Source organism: Leguminivora glycinivorella, chromosome Z, assembly GCF_023078275.1.
Source record: "Leguminivora glycinivorella isolate SPB_JAAS2020 chromosome Z, LegGlyc_1.1, whole genome shotgun sequence".
NCBI lineage: Eukaryota > Metazoa > Arthropoda > Insecta > Lepidoptera > Tortricidae > Leguminivora > Leguminivora glycinivorella.
Window position 1 is genome coordinate 43,271,593 of NC_062998.1, and position 19,228 is coordinate 43,290,820.

Sequence of the window (19,228 nt, forward strand, 5' to 3'; positions counted from 1 at the left end):
TATTTAAAAATATTTTAAGCGGGTTACTCACGTATTAAGTCGATATAGCAAACATGTCGAACGCTATATCGACTTAATACGTGAGTAACCCGCTTAAAATATTTTTAAACAAAACACTATGCTAGAAAGAGTGCGGAGGAAGTTCTGTAGGCACATTTACAAACGACTGTACGGATATTACCCATATATGTATCCATCTCTATTCGTAACAGGAATGGTTGGTCTTCAAACTCTAGAAACCAGACGGAAACTGCTGCATATTATGCATTACCGCCAACTGTTTCACCATAGAGTAGATGACGCATCCGTGCTTGAGAGAATGGGGCTGCAAGTGCCAAGAGCGAATGTGGTGGTTGGCATGCCGGGCGCGGTGCCGGCGCGGCGGCGGCGGCGCCTGTTCGCGGCGGCCGGCGCACCGCTCGAGCCCGAGCTGCTCTTAACCGCATCATGTTGGAGACAGACGATATTGACATATTTGCTGATAGTGTTGGTGTGTTTTACAGAAAACTCTTAAGGTTCATAGACTCTACACTCCTTAGGTGATTAATGTAATAACCATAGTTTAAATTTTAAGTGTGTTTGCTTTTATTTATGTCAATTTAACATGTACATAATTATATTACCACATAAGTGCTTTGGTGAAATACTGTTAACTTTTGTGTATTTTTAATAAATAAATAAATAAAAAAACGTGAAAAAAGTCCCAGAATCGGGCCCCTTTTGCTATACTCTGACCGCCCCTGTCTATACTACTGTAATGTTTGACGTTATACGTAGTATCTTCTTAGTAGTTTGTGTTATCACGTTAAACTACCGTCCGTAAACCGACTTTACAGACAACCAGACAACCAATTTTTTTTTCCATTCTCTTGGGTTAATTTCTGAACGTAACTTAAATTTGTCTGTCAAAATATTGTGTCAAATTTTATGCGTTCCGATTCCAATCCGCACCTTTGACTTTTTAGCAAGTGCAAGTTATTTAGCGACCTTATCATTGTATTTTATTGGTAATACTGTATGAATTCAACTGTAACTTTAAACAAAAAAGTGTTATTGAATGTTTAAGTTTATTTGAAATAGGATAGAATGGAGCCAGCTTTAGTAACAAATTATTTTTCGGAGGTATCCGAATGTTTATTCGCTCGATTTTCATTGCTAGCATCCTTCCAATACAGTCCAAATAGTCCAATAATCAGAGTCGTCTCGTCGCGATGAACGATTTATAATTATTATTTCCCTTGTGTCATATAGTTTATCATTTTTATCCAGCAGGTGAACCCCGGTCCTGTTGTATTAAATTATATCTTATGGTTTTCGCGTACACAATCTATTAATAGATGTAGGTGGAGTGGAGCGTTAAACTTTCTGCCTCCCGACTGGTATAATTTATTTGACTGTTTCTATTTGAAAGATTAGCCCGCGTGAAAGGCAAGATGGATTTTAAAATGCACGAATATACCCACGCCGTGGTAGGCCGAGTGACGCCGGCACTGCGTGCTACAGACCGGGCTGACTTGAATGACGCGCGGAGACAACACGAATGCTACCTGCGTCTCCTCAGCGAGCTGAATGTGGAAGTGATAGAAGTCGATCTGCCAGAATCTTTCCCGCACAATGTCTTCATTGAAGATGTTGCTGTAGTTTGCCATGGAATAGCTTTATTGCCAAAAGGACTGACTACTGCTGAGCAAGTAAAAGTAAATATCATTGTTTTTAAACTGTATATCTAAACTATATTCTAACAATGTTGCACATTTATTAGTATTTTTTTAGATTATCTGACTTACAATATTGCACCAGCCTGCTAAGCGATTATTATGCCATGCCATACCAATATCCTTTTTTTTGTACTTGTTTCAAATTATGTTCCCTTCCACAAGCTTTATATTAAATCATGTGTGTTATGCTCATGCTGAAGTTAAGTTTTTGAACCGTGCCATGCAAGATCATTTTAAAATTAGGATGACACTTAATTTCTTCTCTCAATGTAGTTTTCAAATTGGCTTATTTTGGGTGGCATCCACAATCTTCATTAATTTGTTAAATAAATTATAGTATTGTAAGTAATTCCATTTTGAAGAAAGGCAAACATTTTAAATTTTTATTTTTTAGAATGATATTTACGTTTATCAATAAGCCCCATTTACTGTGGTTCCACAGTTTCAAGGCACAGCCCTTACCTTGTCAGGAAGTATTGGGATCCTCGGAGTCGACATTTCGAGTAGCGTCCAATTCCGTTGTCACTTGGAAGGGAAAGCTGCGTTGGCATCCAAAAAGCTCGGTGTGCTCAACAGAGCGAGGGGATACTTTACTCCGGGGCAAAGACTGCTCTTGTACAAGTCGCAAGTTAGACCCCACATGGAGTACTGCTGTCACCTTTGGGCAGGAGCACCTGGATACCAGCTTGGACCCTTTGACTCGATCCAGAGACGCGCTGTACGAATTGTCGACGATCCCAAACTCACAGGCGGTATTGAACCCTTAAGTCTAAGGAGGGACTTCGCCTCCTTATGTGTGTTCTATCGCCTGTACAATGGGTTGTGTTCTGAAGAACTGTTTGACATGATGCCAACGGCCACTTTTCATCATCGCACCGCTCGCCATCGACAGGGCGCTCATCCACACACCTTGCAACCTAAATGGTCGCGCACCGTGCGGTTTCAGAGGAATTTCCTCCCACGAACGCTCCGGCTGTGGAATGAGCTCCCTGTCGAGGTATTCCCGATGAACTACAGTATGGGGTTCTTCAAAAAAGGAGTGTACAAGTTTCTAATGGGTCGGCAACGCGCACGTGACACCCCTTGAGTTGCGGGCGTCCATAGGTTACGGTGACCGCTTTCCATCAGGCGGGCCGTATACCTGTTTGCCACCGACGTGGTATAAAAAAAAAAAAAAAAAAAAAGCCCTTCTTCCAGTTTTCTTCCAGTTTCAGGCATTTTCTGATCTCTTTAACTCTCTATCACATATTATTGTTCCATATTTGGCTGTTATAAATGTTATTGTACTCTATTGACAACTGTTATAGTCCAAATTTGAACAAATGTGTTGCTTAACTTCAAACTCGGGTAAATCCATTCTGCTATGAGGTTGATTCTTTTTAATATATTTTATTATATGTTTTTTGTTTATACATAATCTATGAATGGATATACCTGAGTTAGAAGTTAAGCAACACAAATATTATATATGTCACATGCGGTTAAAGGTTAACATGGATCATGTGTTCTACTTCCATGGCTGCGCTTAATAGTGGATGACCCCAAATTGACGGAGAAGTCTCAGTCAAACTAGTGGCAATGCTATTCTAATGATATATTATTTTGTTTATTTTGAAATATAGCCATTATACTAAATTTCTTTTGTGATATGGGATAGAAATGACGAACCTAAACAAGAGTACATTAGATAACTGTTTTTTTTTTTCACCCTTCATTGCATTTTAACAATGAAAAAAATCTTTGACATTGTCTGTACCATGTGGTGTTTATCACATTACAAGAAGAATTATTTATTCATTTCCTGTTTCCATTATTATGGTATGAAATGTCCAGCTTGATAGCTATTTAAATTAATAATCATATTTGTTTTTGGTTTAGGCAAAAGCTGTTAGACGAGTTCTGGAGAAAGAGCTGAATCACACAATCATTGAGTTGGCAGACCCTGAAGCCAGGATTGTTGGCTCTGATGTACTTTTCACAGGTAAGACTATGTTTTTGATTAAAGCTGGAAATCCTGGCTTAGATTGCCTATCATGGAAAGTCAGAAATGCATAAATTTGTCAAATCAAATCTAACTGAAAGCAGCACTCACGGCTTCTAGACGCTGTACGCTCCTGCCTGATATTAGTTCTCCATATGACACGAGTATATCCATATATTAAAAAATATGTTATCACAAAAGTTTTACATTTATAATTGGAAGTAGTGGTTGGACACAGGGGGTTCCGGTTCTGTTCTGCATGCTAGTAATTGTTAGGATTGGCATAACTTGCCCTTGTGTGTGCCGAAATAAATAGTACCATTATTTAGTCTACATGTAAGGCCAGGGGCCCGTTTCTCGAAAGGTACAAGCCTTGTATTACAAGTGCGCGAACTGTCAAATCGTATGGGTTGTCATGGAAACACACTTGTAATACAAGGCTTGTACCTTTCGAGAAACGGGCCCCTGGTGGGATAAAATGGACGAACACATACTTTTATGCAGGCAAGATGTGGCATATCATTAAAGTGAATATTTATTGACGACCGGTCTGGCCTAGCTTGTAGTGACCCTGTCTGCTATGCGCGCCGCGGTCCCGGGTTCGAATTCCGGTAAGGGCATTTGTTTGTGTGATGAGCAACAGATAATTCTTCCTGAGTCATGGATGTTTTCTATGTATATAAGTATTTGTATAATGTATATTGTTGTCTGAGTACCCCCAACACAAGCCTTCTTGAGCTTACTGTGGGACTCAGTCAATCTGTGTAAGAATGTCCCTATAATATTTATTTATTTATTTATTTTTGGAATAAAGCTTTAATAGAGTTTTTTTTAAATCGACTTAGCTGCCCGAAGGCACGGAACCCTCCTTTACGCGTGGTGCGACAAACAAATTTAGTTATTCATATTAGTATTTTGCGCCTTCAACAATCTCAATATGCGGGCGTCTGCGTGAGTCATGAATAATAGCAATAAAAATAATTAGGTCAGTACATTCGTTAACCTTCTAATCTATTGTCAACAGCCAGGTAGAGTTGACAACGTAATTCATTTCATTAAGGCCCACTTGCGCCAACCACTTCTCAGGGTTAGCGGGCTGTCATCTGTCAAATTCCATATAAAATGGTGGGTTAACCCTCCGTTTTCTTTGGTGCAAGTGGCCCTAAGCGCGCTTAATTCATTATTAAGGCAAGGATTTTGAAAGCAAATAATTTCATTGTCGTAGTCCTGTTTAGTAGACAATGTTTTCCTCAAATACCAAGTAAAATTCATGAAAAAGAGTGCAATATGGATAAAGAGAAAGCTAGTTGCGATTACTACTTTAGTGTATGCAAATGTGACATTGGCTAGGCACCTTATGTACCTACCTTGTCAGCTCAATGGGCACAGAAGCTGGAAAGGTTCTTATACTTAATAAATGATAAACACTGTTTTAAAGGAAATCTGGGTCCGTAGCCGAATGGCACAAACGCTCACAAAACGCTCACGAAACGAAACGCTCGTAAATATCTATCTCTATCGCTCTTGCGTATTGGCGCGACAGAGCCAGACTACCTTTCGCGGCGTTTCGTTTTCGTTTCGCGTCGCAGAAATTCAGTTCGGCTACGGCACCTGATAAGATGTTGACCTGAAGCATAGATATACCGTTCTGTGACGAGAAACCTTTATAGCTCCTCCACATTTGTATCTCCTCGTATGATGGAGACAAAATTAAATTGACCTAATGCAGCCCGTGGGCCTTCTCCAAAGTGCTGTATTGTCCGTCAATCATTCCACCGGAACGATTTATTATATGTATAGATTTAACTATTTAATATAGTTTGGTACGAAGACTATTTAATTTAGACTATCCTATAGTAGCTACATTTTGTTGTAGTCTACTATTTTCTAGGACTTTTCAGGATGTTAATCGATAGCCAAAACTAGACAGTGCTGCATTTGTATATTTTGTTTACGCTGCTGACTGTCCTTAGACTTAAGGTGGCTCGCTTTCCATACAAAAAACATCTACCATTTATTTAGTCACCGCACACTACAACTAAATAAAAATATGCGCATACATCTACTATACATTATCCGTCGTCGCGGTAGTGAATGAAATACATTGTTTCATACAGAAATCATGGACAAATCCATGTGAATTTTTTATTAATTTTACGTAAATGTGCGTGCCAAATTTTGTGTACAGACACAGAGCCGTCATATTTCGCGCATTTTTAGTTGACGTCATCAGTGACATTTGGCTCTTTACAAATAATAATTTAAAGATATTGGTTTAGTTAACTCAAGCAGACTCAGAAATAATGACGCATTTTGTCAACAAAGATACATATCGTGTATTTCGACACTGCTAATGTAAATCGAAATGGCGTCTCGGTCAAACGACCGACTATGATGCAGAAGATCGTGGGTTCGAGTTCGAAGTTTTTTTTAATCATTTGAACTTTTATGGATTTATTAAGTATTTTTTATTTTTTTAATGGAATATTTGACTATTACTATATTGCTTTCCTATTTTTTATTTTCATACAAAAATACAATACAATCCTTTATTATGCCTTTGTTGATAAAATAAAATATTACACGTCTGGTATAATACATTATACCAATACATAGGTCATAGTGTGGGCATAGTATTAGTAAAGTATTGCATTTACTGAGCTGGTTGACCTATGTTATTGTTGTGTGAATGTTTTTCTTCAACAACTAAATGGTTATATACAAGAATATGGGTAGCTTTTGCACATTGTAATTTTTCCTCAGTCACCCGTTGACCACGAACGCTGTAAAGTGTTTGAAACATCGGGATGAATTTTAAACTCATTATACGCGATTTAATCCGTTTTCATAGTTTTTGTTTCATGAGTAACTATCGCGGTAACTGAAGACAATATTAACTAAATGGTTACAAATAATAATTATCATCAATATAATCTGGTCCAGGCAGGCAATTATAGTCGCGCGATAAATGATAAAACATCTGGTCGTCCCTATAATCGCACTTGCTAATAGTGCGACAGGGACGGCCTGATATTTTATCGTCTATCGCGCGACCATGCTACCCGTGCTGTACTAGCTTTTGCCCGCGGCTTCGCTTGCGTTAGAAAGAGACAAAAGTAGCATATGTCACTCTCCATCCCTTCAACTATCTCCACTTAAAAAACATGTCAATCCGTCGCTCCGTTTGGCCGTGAAAGACGGACAAACAAACAAACACACATTATCTTTGGTGAAACAACAAATTCTTCCACTTCAGATAATAGAGTAACCAGCTTTTCCCATTTATAATAAACTAGCTTTTGACCGCGGCTTCGCTCGCGTAAGAAAGAGACAAAAAGTAGCCTATGTCACTCTCCATCCCTTCAACTAAATCCCCTTAAATAATCACGTCAATTCGTCGCTCCGGTTTTGCCGTGAAAGACGGACAAACAAACAGACACACACCCTTTCCCATTTGTAATATTAGTATGGATTTGACATTATTATTTATATTTAAATAATTATATATGTATAGCCCAATTTCATCGGTAACAGCGTGTTATGTAATGGCGTCGTTGGTGAACAGTCCGTCTGTCACGCCGTGAAGGTGCGTTCGATTCCCAGGATTCTATAAACTTTTTGTATTTTTTTGGATATAAATTTCGTATTTTTTATTGACCGAGCAAGAATGGAGAGCCGAAGGTATCAATTTTATCTTAGAGAACATATTGATTTTTTTATTGTCATTTTGATTTTCTATTTATTAAGTTGAGATATAAAACACAACTTTTAATACCCTCGCTAAATATAATATTAAATTACTCCTTAGATAAAAAAAGTCCACTTGAGTTTTTAAAGCATTACGTTATGAGTAATTGCAACTATTGCATTTTCATTTACTAATTTAAGATTTCAAAAGCGATTTGAATACCCTTGCTCCATCGAAAATAAACAATTAGAAAAAAAAATCATTCGAATCATAGTTTAGAAACTAAAATTTATCTATACTTTTTTGGAATTTTTAAAAATATCAGATTAGGATAATTATGTTAGAAATTCTGAGTTCGACGAACCCAAAAATTATTACCACGTAAGAGAATAGGTTTTTTATCTTTTTTGTGGAAAACGCTCAGTAACTACTGTACGAGTACATATACATTTATGTATAATAATAAAACAAAAAATAGTGTCTCATAGTGTTGTGTTCCTGCCGGTGAGTAAGGCTGCCAGAGCTCAACGAGGGTGTGGGGTGCTGACGACGGGAGGACTTACGGAATTAATTTGTTCCGTCTATTGTCCTTTGAGTCGTCGGCACACCAAACCCTCCTTTAAACTTGTACACTCCTTTTTGCTGTGCACACGCAGCAAAGGGGAGTGTACAAGTTTCTAATGGGGCGGCAACGCGCATGCGACACTCTTTGAGTTGCAGGCGTCCATAGGTTACGGTGACCGCTTTCCATCAGGCGGACCGTATGCTTGTTTGCCACCGACGTAGTATTAAAAAAAAAAAAGAGAAAAAGTCCTGGATTCGAACCCAGTACTTCCATGCAAATCATGCGATGGCACGTATTTACCGCAAGGCTATTTAAACAAGCTATCGCCGCGTGAAATTATCGACTAGAAGGAATACAAAAACACTGTTTGTATGTGTGAGTGGTGCTTAAAAATAGTGTAAAATAGTAAATTTATCTACATTAAGGGGATTAACGTTACAATGAGAAGTTGAATGTTTGTTGTAATACGTCAATTTTAATATTAAATGTTCGCGAAGCATAATTGAAAGTATATAAATGCCTGTACGACTCCACAAAAAAAATAAGACTGGTAATTTGCAGATTGACGCCATCTAACGCAGCCTGAGCTTCGGGTAACCTAAGCGAGCCACCTTAAAAAGTACTTATGATTAAAAACGTGATCACACACACAGACCGACTGCAATAAAAAATTGCCTATTACAGGTAGTTAAAGTATTTCAAGGTTGTTCAGTTGACCGAATTGTCCTCTATTGACGTAATGTGATTCCGAATGCTTACAACATGCTATGGAATCCATGGTATAGAATTACATTCTTAAAATTAAATTAAATTAAATTAAAATTAAATTGTTTTGTTGATAATGTGTACAATATTCATTATAGGTACCTAGTTTTGCAAGATAATTTTGATGTCTTGTTTTAAATTCGTCTTTTTAGGGTTCCGTACCAAAAAGGTACAAACAGGAACCCTTATGGTGCGACTCTGTCCGTCTGTCTGTCCGTCTGTCACATTCCTAAATATCTCGAGAACTACTAATGCTATCAACTTGAAATTTGGAATAGTTATGAACATTGTAAACCTCTACAAATAGAAAGTACATTTTTTTTTAATTTATGAATTTTAATTGTAGAAAATGACCAAAATGAATGGGGGGCAAACTGTAAATTTCAAGTTACTAGATCAAGTGGGATATCGTTAGAAAGAGCGCAAATTGAACGTAAATAAACTGTTTTTTATAATTTTTTTGTTGTGGAAAAAAAAAGAATTTTGAAGGAAAATGTAAAAAAAAATACCGTTCCCCCCCTTATCTCCGAAGTTTACCAAGTAAAAATTATGAAAATTTTAGGAAACATTGGTTTTATGCTAAATATTACAGGAAAAATATAATCGTGTTTGTATCTTGGAAACTTTTTTTTTAATTCACAAAAAAGTTTTCATATTTTTACTTTCAAGTTACCCACCCTTGCGAATGTATATCGTACTTCAAATTAATACGAGATGTTACGTAAACCGTCTTCTTTCCAATAAAGTAAAAACTGTTTAAATCGGTTAACATTATAAAGAATTATCCCTGAAAAACCAACATAGGTCGCGCAAATTAGTTAGCGAATTCACGAAGAGATGGCGCTATACACAATAATGCTCATTAGTACCTATACTTTTGTCTTCTAGTCAAGTAATTAGAGTTATATGAAAACATGAGATTATTTTAACTAGGTAATTTGAAAGAAAGTTTGTACGGGACCCTCGGTGGGCGAGTCCGACTCGCACTTGGCCGGTTTTTTTTAAATTATAAATGGGCTTACTTTTGGCCACAGACTAGCCGAAGGCAAAGACGTGGCCTACGATGGAGTGAGCTCGCCCAGAAGATGCCTGTTCACTCTTGATTTGAAGGTTGCCGGGTTATATGAGCTTATTTAAAGTCCGTTCTTTTAGGGGGCTGTTTACTCATGAGCTTAATTTAGTTACTTTCTTTAGTAGATGACGACGATAGATTTGTTTAAATTAAGTAACCAATATTTTTCGGGACCAGGCAAGCCGGCACTATTTGTAAGTGCGACAGGGACGGCCCGATGTTTTATCGTTTATCGCGCGACCATGCTATCGGTGCTGCACTACTTAAAAACTAGGTAATTCCAGCTTCCAAAAAAGGTGGAGTTAGGTACTAGGCGAAGAGACGCGGTTTTAGGGTCTCCCCAAACATATCGACGTGGAATCGGCTTTCGCTGACCAAAAATCGCTCGATAGTATGAACATGCGTACGCATGCGTTCAGCGACGACACATAAATGTCTTCATACTAAGTTTTGGTCGGCTAGGTCGGTTTTGGATGGGTTTGGGGAAATTCTTACGGCACCTCTGTCTTTCCAAATACTTACCCATCGTGCGCTATGAAGTTGGTCTGTTGATAAATTCTTACTCTAAATTCTTACCTACATTAACAAACGGACCGCACGCGAGCAGCCAACATTGAATTTTATTGCGCCGCGCGAAGGTCGTCGCCAATGAATGGGCCGCGAACTCGCGGCCGCTGACATGTAGTTGTAGCGCGGCGATAGAATCGCGGAGTGAGCCGCCCCTGACGATATGAATATTATTTTGGAAGGTTATTTTGACAAAACCTTAATCTTTTTTCAGGCCGTGAGTTCTTCGTGGGAATCACAGAGGCCAGCAACGAGGCCGGCGCCCTCGCCGTCGCGGAGGCTTTCCCGGAGTTTCCCTGTACCCCTATTAAGGTAACTACGTCTTCTTCAGTGCGACGTTTCTAAATATTTTTTTATTAAATCGTTGGCTCATAAAGTCACTGCTCGCTAAGCGAAATCAAATGAAGCGTATTTTTGTTAAAAATAAATCCCGTCCTCGTATTGCGTGCATAGCTTTGCTCACAAACTAAACTAGCCCTGTTAACAGTACCTAATACTAAATATTCTAAATAATCGATGGAATCAGGCGTCACGCGTTGAATTGTATGCGATCAAAGCGGGCCGCGCGGAGCGGATGGCGGCTCGTTCTCAAAACGCTCCTGAGTGGCGAAGGCTTAAAGCGTTGTAAATAACGCGTGCGAATTTGTATCCTAAATAAGTATTGAAAGTACAAACAAACATACAATCACGCTTGTTTCCCAGAGGGGTAGGCAGAGATCACAGATTTCCATTTGCTACGATCGTGACAAACCACTTTCGCTTCACACGCTTTCGTATAAGGTACAGCGGGGCAAATCTCGACTGGGGGGCAATTGTAACTAATCACTTTATTCCATTATTACACTATAATGTTGAGTTCTACTTGTATCCACTGAACACGCCTGCCATATATAACCGGTGGACACTCTATTTAATAATTTAAACATTGTAAAACATGGAAAAAATGGACCAGTTACATTTGCCCCCCAGTCGAGATTTGCCCCGCTGTACCTTAACGTTTCTCATACATGCACGTCGATTTCGAGTACTTCTGACCTGGCCCCGTAGCCGAATGGCATTTCTCCGACGCCAAACGAAAGCGATACGCCGCTGGCTCTGTCGCGCCAATACGCAAGCGCGATAGAGATAGATATCTACTAGCGCTTCGTTTCGTGAGCGTTTCGTGAGCGATTGTGCCATTCGGCTAGCCACCCTGGTGCCGTAGCCGAATGGCATTTCTGCGACGCGAAACGAAAACGAAACGCCGTGAAAGGTAGTCTGGCTCTGTCGCGTCCATACGCAAGAGCGATTGAGATAGATATCTAAGAGCGTTTCGTTTCGTGAACGTTTGTGCTATTCGGCTACGTACCCAGGCCTTTTTGCAATATTTCCCCGATTTGGTCGAGAAAAGTTCGCCTAGGTCTTCGACTTCCAACTGACCCTTCTTCCACTCTTTTTTCATATACTTTCTTCCTTTTAGTATTGAAAGTAATTGTCAAAATTGGTATTTCAGGTAACAAAGGGAGCGCATCACCTCAAAAAGTACGTGACTGTCGCCGGACCAGACATTCTCTGCGTCGGCAACAGCAAGGAGGCCAAAGAGCTCCTTAAGCGAATGGAGAGGGAGGCCAATTTCGCTTATCAGACACTGACGGTGCCCGAGGACGACGCCGCTAATTGCATGTACGTGAATGGCACGCTCATTCACAGGGCTATTGAAGAAATACCAGACTCTTTCAAGGTGAGATTTTCAACTCACAATGAGGAGGCACACTGACATTTTATCCCGCCAGGCGGCGCCTGTGCAAGTGTCTAGGCATGACAATGTCATATGTGTGAGAGAGAAAAAACATGTCATCTTCTCGCTCTCACGTATGGACTAATAGGGTGGCGCCATCTGTCATAACCTGTGAGTGTGCCTCCTCATTAAGGGAATTCCCTGCGCCAATGACCTTCGATTTGAATCCATTGATATTATGATAGTTTCTAAAGCCTATCATATTAACAGCAACGTCTTTAAACAAAATAGTATCTCATAATTCCTTCACAGCTCATTGTTTCTCTGATATTTGCTATCAAATAACTTTGAACAAGGGGTCAAAAACAGATTTTTTTTGGGTAATAATTTTTTGATTTTTAAAATTAAAACCTCTCTTGTACTTTAATTACTTTAAAATTAAAATCTCTCTTGTATTTTTAGAAAAGTCGAAGGTGCAAAGTCAAAAATGTCAAATCTAAACTAAACTAAAATCAAATTTCGATATTATTCTTTTTAGACCATGTTTAAAAAAATCATAAAAAATAAGTATTTTTATGGCTCTTACGAATAGAGTGTGTGTCGGTCTGTGGCATCGTAGCTCCCGAATGGATGGACCGATTTAGATTTACTTTTTTTTTCTTGTTTGAAAGCTGAATTAGTCGGGCGTGTTCTTAGCCATGTTTAATGAATATCGGTCCAGTATGTATCGGGGTTTTTTCAAATTTTTAATTTTGTGGTTAGGTTATTTACAACTACCTGACTATCAAAATGTTGGGTTGGTAAGAAAGTAATGAGCGATCGATTGAATTCCACATAAAATTTTTGAGAGAGTTCTAGAATCTTCTATGGTCGAAAGTATATAAAGGGCGAGTCGCACAGTTTCTCGTCAGTCATTCACTAGCTGTCGCCGAGCTAATATAAGGAAGAAAATGGACTAATTAAAAGTGCATGTAAGGCATTGCTTACTATATGAATTTCAGTCTGGCCATTCAGCCGCCGAAGCAGTGCGTAATATATGTCAGCGTGTTGCTCCTGAAGTTGTGTCTGAGGCCACGGCGAAACGATGGTTCCAGCGGTGTCGTAGTGGCGACTTTTCATTATCAGATCAACCTAAGTCTGGTCGACCGGTGAAGATTGATGTAGCCAAATTAAAAACCTTAATTGAAGGAGATCCGAGGCTAACGAGTCGTACTCTTGCTACCGAGTTAGGCTGCTCTCATGTCACCATAGAAACACATTTACACGAGTTGGGAAAAAACTACAAATACAGTTTTTGGATACCGCACGAACTTGATAGAGATCAACTAAACCGCCGTGCCGATATCTGCATACAACTTCTGTCTTTTCGCCGCACATTCAACTGGTTGGACCATCTTATCACTGGAGATGAAAAATGGGTCTTATATATAAATCACACACGCAAACGTCAGTGGCTAGCTCCAAACGAAAAAGGAATAGAGGCAACAAAAACAGAGCCTCACTCGAAAAAAGTTATGCTGTCCGTTTGGTGGGATATTCATGGTATTATTCACTGGGAACTCCTACCAAGTGGAATGACTGTTACCGCATCAGTATACTGTAATCAGCTTGAAAATTTAAACCAAAAAATCTGTCAGAATCGTCCACAGCATGCTAAAGTTTTTTTCTTACACGACAATGCTCGCCCACACATTGCAAAAGTGACTCGGCTAAAGCTATTGGAGCTAGGTTGGAAAGTGATACCTCATCCACCGTACTCTCCAGACTTGGCACCTACGGATTACGCATTGTTCAGATAGCTAAGCAATGCCTTGAATGAAAAAAAGTTCGATTATCAAGCCCATCTACGACAGTACATAGCTGAGTTTTTTGAATCTAAACCTAAGAACTTCTTCGCCGATGCTATTCATTCTTTACCAGAACGATGGAGACAAGTAGTAGATAACGAAGGCCGTTATATTTTTGATAAATGATTAAAATAATAAATTAAATAAAAATTACAATATTGGTTATGATTCGCTCATTACTTTCTTACCAACCCAATACAACCTGGTTTCATCCTTATTTATTTGCGGGCTTTATAGTTATTAAACTGATTAAAGATATCGTTTATCATAAACTTAGTTAGGTACTTACATAATGTGTTTAAATTATGCAGTATCAAAGTCATACTGGAAATATATGTTGCCGCTTTATAATGGCTGCACAAACGCAATTTTTCCAGGTTTTCTGCGAAAGAATCGACTTCGCTCGAAGATCCATATGTTTCTCCGAACTGGCCAAAATCTCCACCGGACTCAGCTCTTGCAGTTTGCTCGTAAGGAAGATATAAGCGGCAGCGGCGTTACGTTACGTTACAAGTAATTCTAAACCATTTTACCTGAGCAGAGCTGCGTACCTACAATGTAATCTAATCCTCTTGCCGCCCAATCTATATTGAGATCTACCTAAATTTTGTTTAAATGGAATTTTAACTTTTAAGTGAACAAATAAAGTAAGTGTGTCTGGCAGTCACATTTAACCGTTTTACTCATTGTCACAAGTATTTTTGCGAGGTCATACTTTTGCTACTTGCTATTCTCGGTTAGTGGTAAACGTATGAACTCTCAATAAACACTGATCATTACTATCATTAGTTTAAATAGGCCAAATGTGAAGGCCAGACACATTTCGCCTTATGACACTCTTACCCGTATTGACCTTAGTATTTATTTGGTCTCTAACATGTTTCAAACAAATGAATGTCGACTCAATTTAAAATTCAACTAGGGTCAACATTCTCTAGCAAATTTTGTTTATGCTATGTATCACAAATATCGTAACACCCACTGTAACGCTTTGGTAAAGCAGTGTGTTCCGATAATTGTATTTTCCTTTTCGGCTATGATGTATTTGATGGCCACTATACAGTCACCGGCATAAATAAGTGATGATTTCTATACCTTATCAAGTTATCACAATAACACCTTGTTTGAAATATCATACGAAGTTGTCAAATGATTAAAAGCGACAAGGTACAGAAATCATCACTTATTTATGCCGGTGACTTTACTCGTACAAGTTACAATTCTATAGGTGGCTGGCGACATTAAGTGGCAAGAGTACTTTTGAATTGTAATAAATAGGTGAATCAGTATCAGTACTAGGTCGCGAAGTACTTCGTTATGGCGTTTATCCATACTAATATTATAAATGGGAAAATGTGTGTGTCTGTTTGTTTGTCCGTCTTTCACGGCAAAACGGAGCGACGAATTGTCGTGATGTTTTAAGTGGAGACACTTGAAGGGATGAAGAGTGACATAGGCTACTTTTTGTCTCTTTCTAACGCGACCAAAGCCGCGGGCAAAAGTAGTAAAATATAAATAAAACATAATTTAGTGTCCCTATGTCATGTTCTGTATTATCTTGTAGTAAAATATCAATTTTAGACATACCGTATACTATACCAAAATATTTACATGCAATAACTAGGTTTTTTATATTAACAACGTCAAGATGTTATACGTATTATGACTTTTTTTTCTCTGAAATAAAGTAAGGGAAAGTTTAAGAAAATATAGATACTGAACGATACATTTGGACCAATAAATTATACGAAAAATTCTAGAATCTTCCTATACCTGTCACAAAAATGAAATGATATCTTATTATTTACATCACTGCTGCTTTATCTATAGTCTGTATCTTTAGGTATTTAATAAATGTAAACAAAATCTCTCCCCTCCCCTCGCCCTCAAAAGGCCAACCAAACAGTTGAGGCTAAACGAAACGATTATACACACAAATAACGTGGTTAAAAACACTGTGACAAATCCGTTTGCTGTTGTATTTGTTTACCAACAAATGCTGTAATCATCCAAAAATGTACCAATTATTTGTTTACGTTTTAATGTGGTCAGTGCGGGCAAGACCGGCATACTTTATTTGAAATAAAGTTTGAGTGGATAAAACTAGACTATTAAAGTAGTCTGGCGTGATTCGCATGGTCCTATGGGCTAGCAAATTTTATATTCTACACAGCTTTTATAATACTTTGGTGAATTAAAGTAAACTTATGTGATAAAAATCACTTTTTTTAAGGCTCGGCGGGTTGACCGTCCCCACGCGCTGAGTACGGAAAGACCGTCTAGTGCTCGTTGTCGCGTAATTTCATATGGAAATAAGTATCAAAATCATGTTCATTGTTATATTCTGTAATAACAAGGAGTAATGTGATAGATATTAAAACAAATAACGTTGATATTTTCAACATATCAGCATTTTTCTATTTATAAGGCAAGACCGTCATATGTCCCGTAAATGAGGTTGATAACCTTCTTTTTTCAGGTCCAGACAAAAGCAAAGCCGAAACTTATAATTAAAATTAACCTACAACACCCGTTTAAACTCGACTTATTTCCCATAAAGCCTAAAAAAGGTGCCTTACTCTTATATGCCGGTCTTTCCGACTAGGCACAATTTCGAAGTTACATATTTCAGGACATAAAACAATAAATTGAACGCGTTTTAAGAGCATTAATTGTACTAGACAGGAAGAACGATTATTAAATTAACACGTTACATACATAATGCACAAATATTCCAACTGCTTCTATTTTATTTTAATTTTTTGCGTAACCTTGTTGAACTCGATGGTCGAGTTCGAAACACGAATCAAGTTTTTTGTTAACTAGTGTTCGTCCTAGGGATATCGGAGGTGTAAGAAGTGAAGACCAATGGATTAAGGATGACCTTACTTTTAAAAAAAACTGGTATACCTTCGGATTAAGTATTCGTATAATGTTAGTTATTCAAAGTGATAGATATATAAATACAAAAGTTATATTCAGTAGAACGGATCTTTCTAGAGATAGTGAATGAGTCTATAAAATGAAAAATAAATTAAGAATAAGTTACTAAATATTTGATACATTAAGACTTACTGAATCTCAAGAAAATCTCTTTTAGTTACTTATATTAGATACAAATATATATATATATACCACAATCTAATTGATATAGTTTACACAATTCTCTTATAATACATTCCCTTGTACTCAATACTGTTAAGACAAATTTTTTGTGTAAAAAAAAGTGTGTTTCTTTATTCAACTAATATTTTCAATTAAGATTATTTATTTATTTATCGTATGGCATTATATTTACATGTCACTGCATTATACAATTAAAAATTAAACCTAGAAGTCGAAGCAAAGCAAACAATCCGCCATATGGTGCTGGAATGCCCTAACACCAAATTCAATGGCAACGTTGAAGAGCTCAAAACCTTAAATGGGAAAGCCGTGGACTATTTTAAGACTTCTAGGTTTCAATTATGATAGAACCGTATAACGTGTAACTATAAAGGTAGCTATATAGTCTTATAATGAAAATGTCCCGAGACACGACGATGTTGGCGGTTTTATTAAATCTTGTCTAGGTCAGAAAATTACTGGCAAAAGGCGTTTTTTGTGCAAAAAAATCCGCTTATAGTTAGAATCTAACTAGTTAGATCAGTGTTTTTCAAACTTTATGGTGCCACGGCCCATTATGACCTCTCAAATTTTTTCGCGACCCCCATACCTCGTTTCTAATATTACCTATAACTTACTGCACAACATAACATCTTTCAGCACATCGAATCGAATTTAAAACTTTTATAAATAAAAGTTGTAAATTCGATCAAAGGTTCGCAAACTCGTCTATTGCGAATAGTATGCGTAGATATGGGTGTACTTTATTACTTATCACTCAGGGGTGAGATGGCTTTCGAGAGGAAGGGTTTTGACACGCGTTATAGAGCTTCAATCAGAATTATTAATGTTTTTACAATATTGTTGCTGCTTATGTTACGATATTGAAAGTAGCATATCTTGCCGGTATCTTTGACCACTTAAATGTTATGATCGTGCAAAGAAAGGGACGAAAACATAATTAGAGAAAAAGATAAAGTTAACGGATTTCTAGCAAAAATTGAGTTTGGACTGGACTACATTTAACACAGCATGCAGTTTGCGTATGCGTATGCAGTTTGATTGTTTCCCTTGCATGGCTAAAATCATTCAAGAAATATCATCAGATATAGTGGAGAGCTTGCAAAGTTTAAAAAACCAACTCCAAAGTTATTTCTCAACTGAAACATTGATTGGTGATGGAAAGTTGGATATTGAATTTTTTTTTAATATTAAGTCCGTTGAGCTGGCCGATGTCAACGCCTCGGTGAAAGAAGCACCATTTCAGTTGATGCGTTCTGGGTTAAAAGAATGGCTGCATTTAGTAAAAGAAGCCCTTAAAGTTTTGATCCCATTTGCTACTTCATATTTATGCGAGCTGACGTGACGTTTTCAACAAATAAACACAATTTATTTATTTATCATAAAATTAGTTTTTTAAGGTTAACCTTTTAATTTTCAAGAATTTGACTTTTTTAAGTTAAAAAAAAACATAACCAGTTTATCATAAAAGTTAGATGATCGAAAATATTATTAGACGTAACTACCTAATACAAACTTGTCTACAAAACAAAATATATGAGCGTAACTATCAGACTGTACATGTACAACTACACCCCCTTTATTTTTATTTTTTTAATAAGTGACTAATATGGTTTTATAAAATTAAGTTACATTATTTATAAATGAATCTCATTAATATGTACTTTTTATATTTTGTATTGCCCTTAATATTCGGGCAATCAGATCAAACCAATAAATTCATTACTTCACATATTATATATAAAATAGATATCTAAATAAAACGACTCAGAGACTTATTCCTAAAAATGTAAGTTAGTAGTTTGGTATTGTATTATACTCGTATATTTGTATAGCATTTGTTTAGTATTAAAATATCAATGTCAAAATAATAATTATCTGTTTTTAATATTATTATTTGTTAATTATGTTAAAGTTGCCTAGACTATAACACTGAAATATGACCTCGTGTGAATTATGTTTTAAATACTTAATTATCCTTATTTTGCGAAGCACAAATTATGGAACTTAGTTCGATTAAACTTATGAGTCATGAATAAGTATGTTATTTATTTTTATCATGTAAGCAATGTACTGTCATGCAGTACTCAATTTAGAAATCCAAGTATATTTTGACCTTATGATGTAAGCACTACTATATACATATACTAATAGTAGTCATATGTATAACATAAGTACAAGT

At 37.2% G+C, this 19,228-nt stretch overlaps 1 protein-coding gene across 1 annotated transcript; it reads left to right on the forward strand.

Moving 5' to 3' along the window:
* Positions 1–1,207: 1,207 nt before the first annotated feature.
* Positions 1,208–14,589, forward strand: LOC125241382 (N(G),N(G)-dimethylarginine dimethylaminohydrolase 1). Its single transcript, XM_048149842.1, has 5 exons — positions 1,208–1,697; positions 3,597–3,699; positions 10,571–10,668; positions 11,849–12,076; positions 14,298–14,589. Exons 1-5 carry the CDS (start codon positions 1,434–1,436, stop codon positions 14,403–14,405), a joined length of 801 nt encoding a protein of 266 aa, XP_048005799.1. The 5' UTR covers positions 1,208–1,433; the 3' UTR covers positions 14,406–14,589.
* Positions 14,590–19,228: the final 4,639 nt, after the last annotated feature.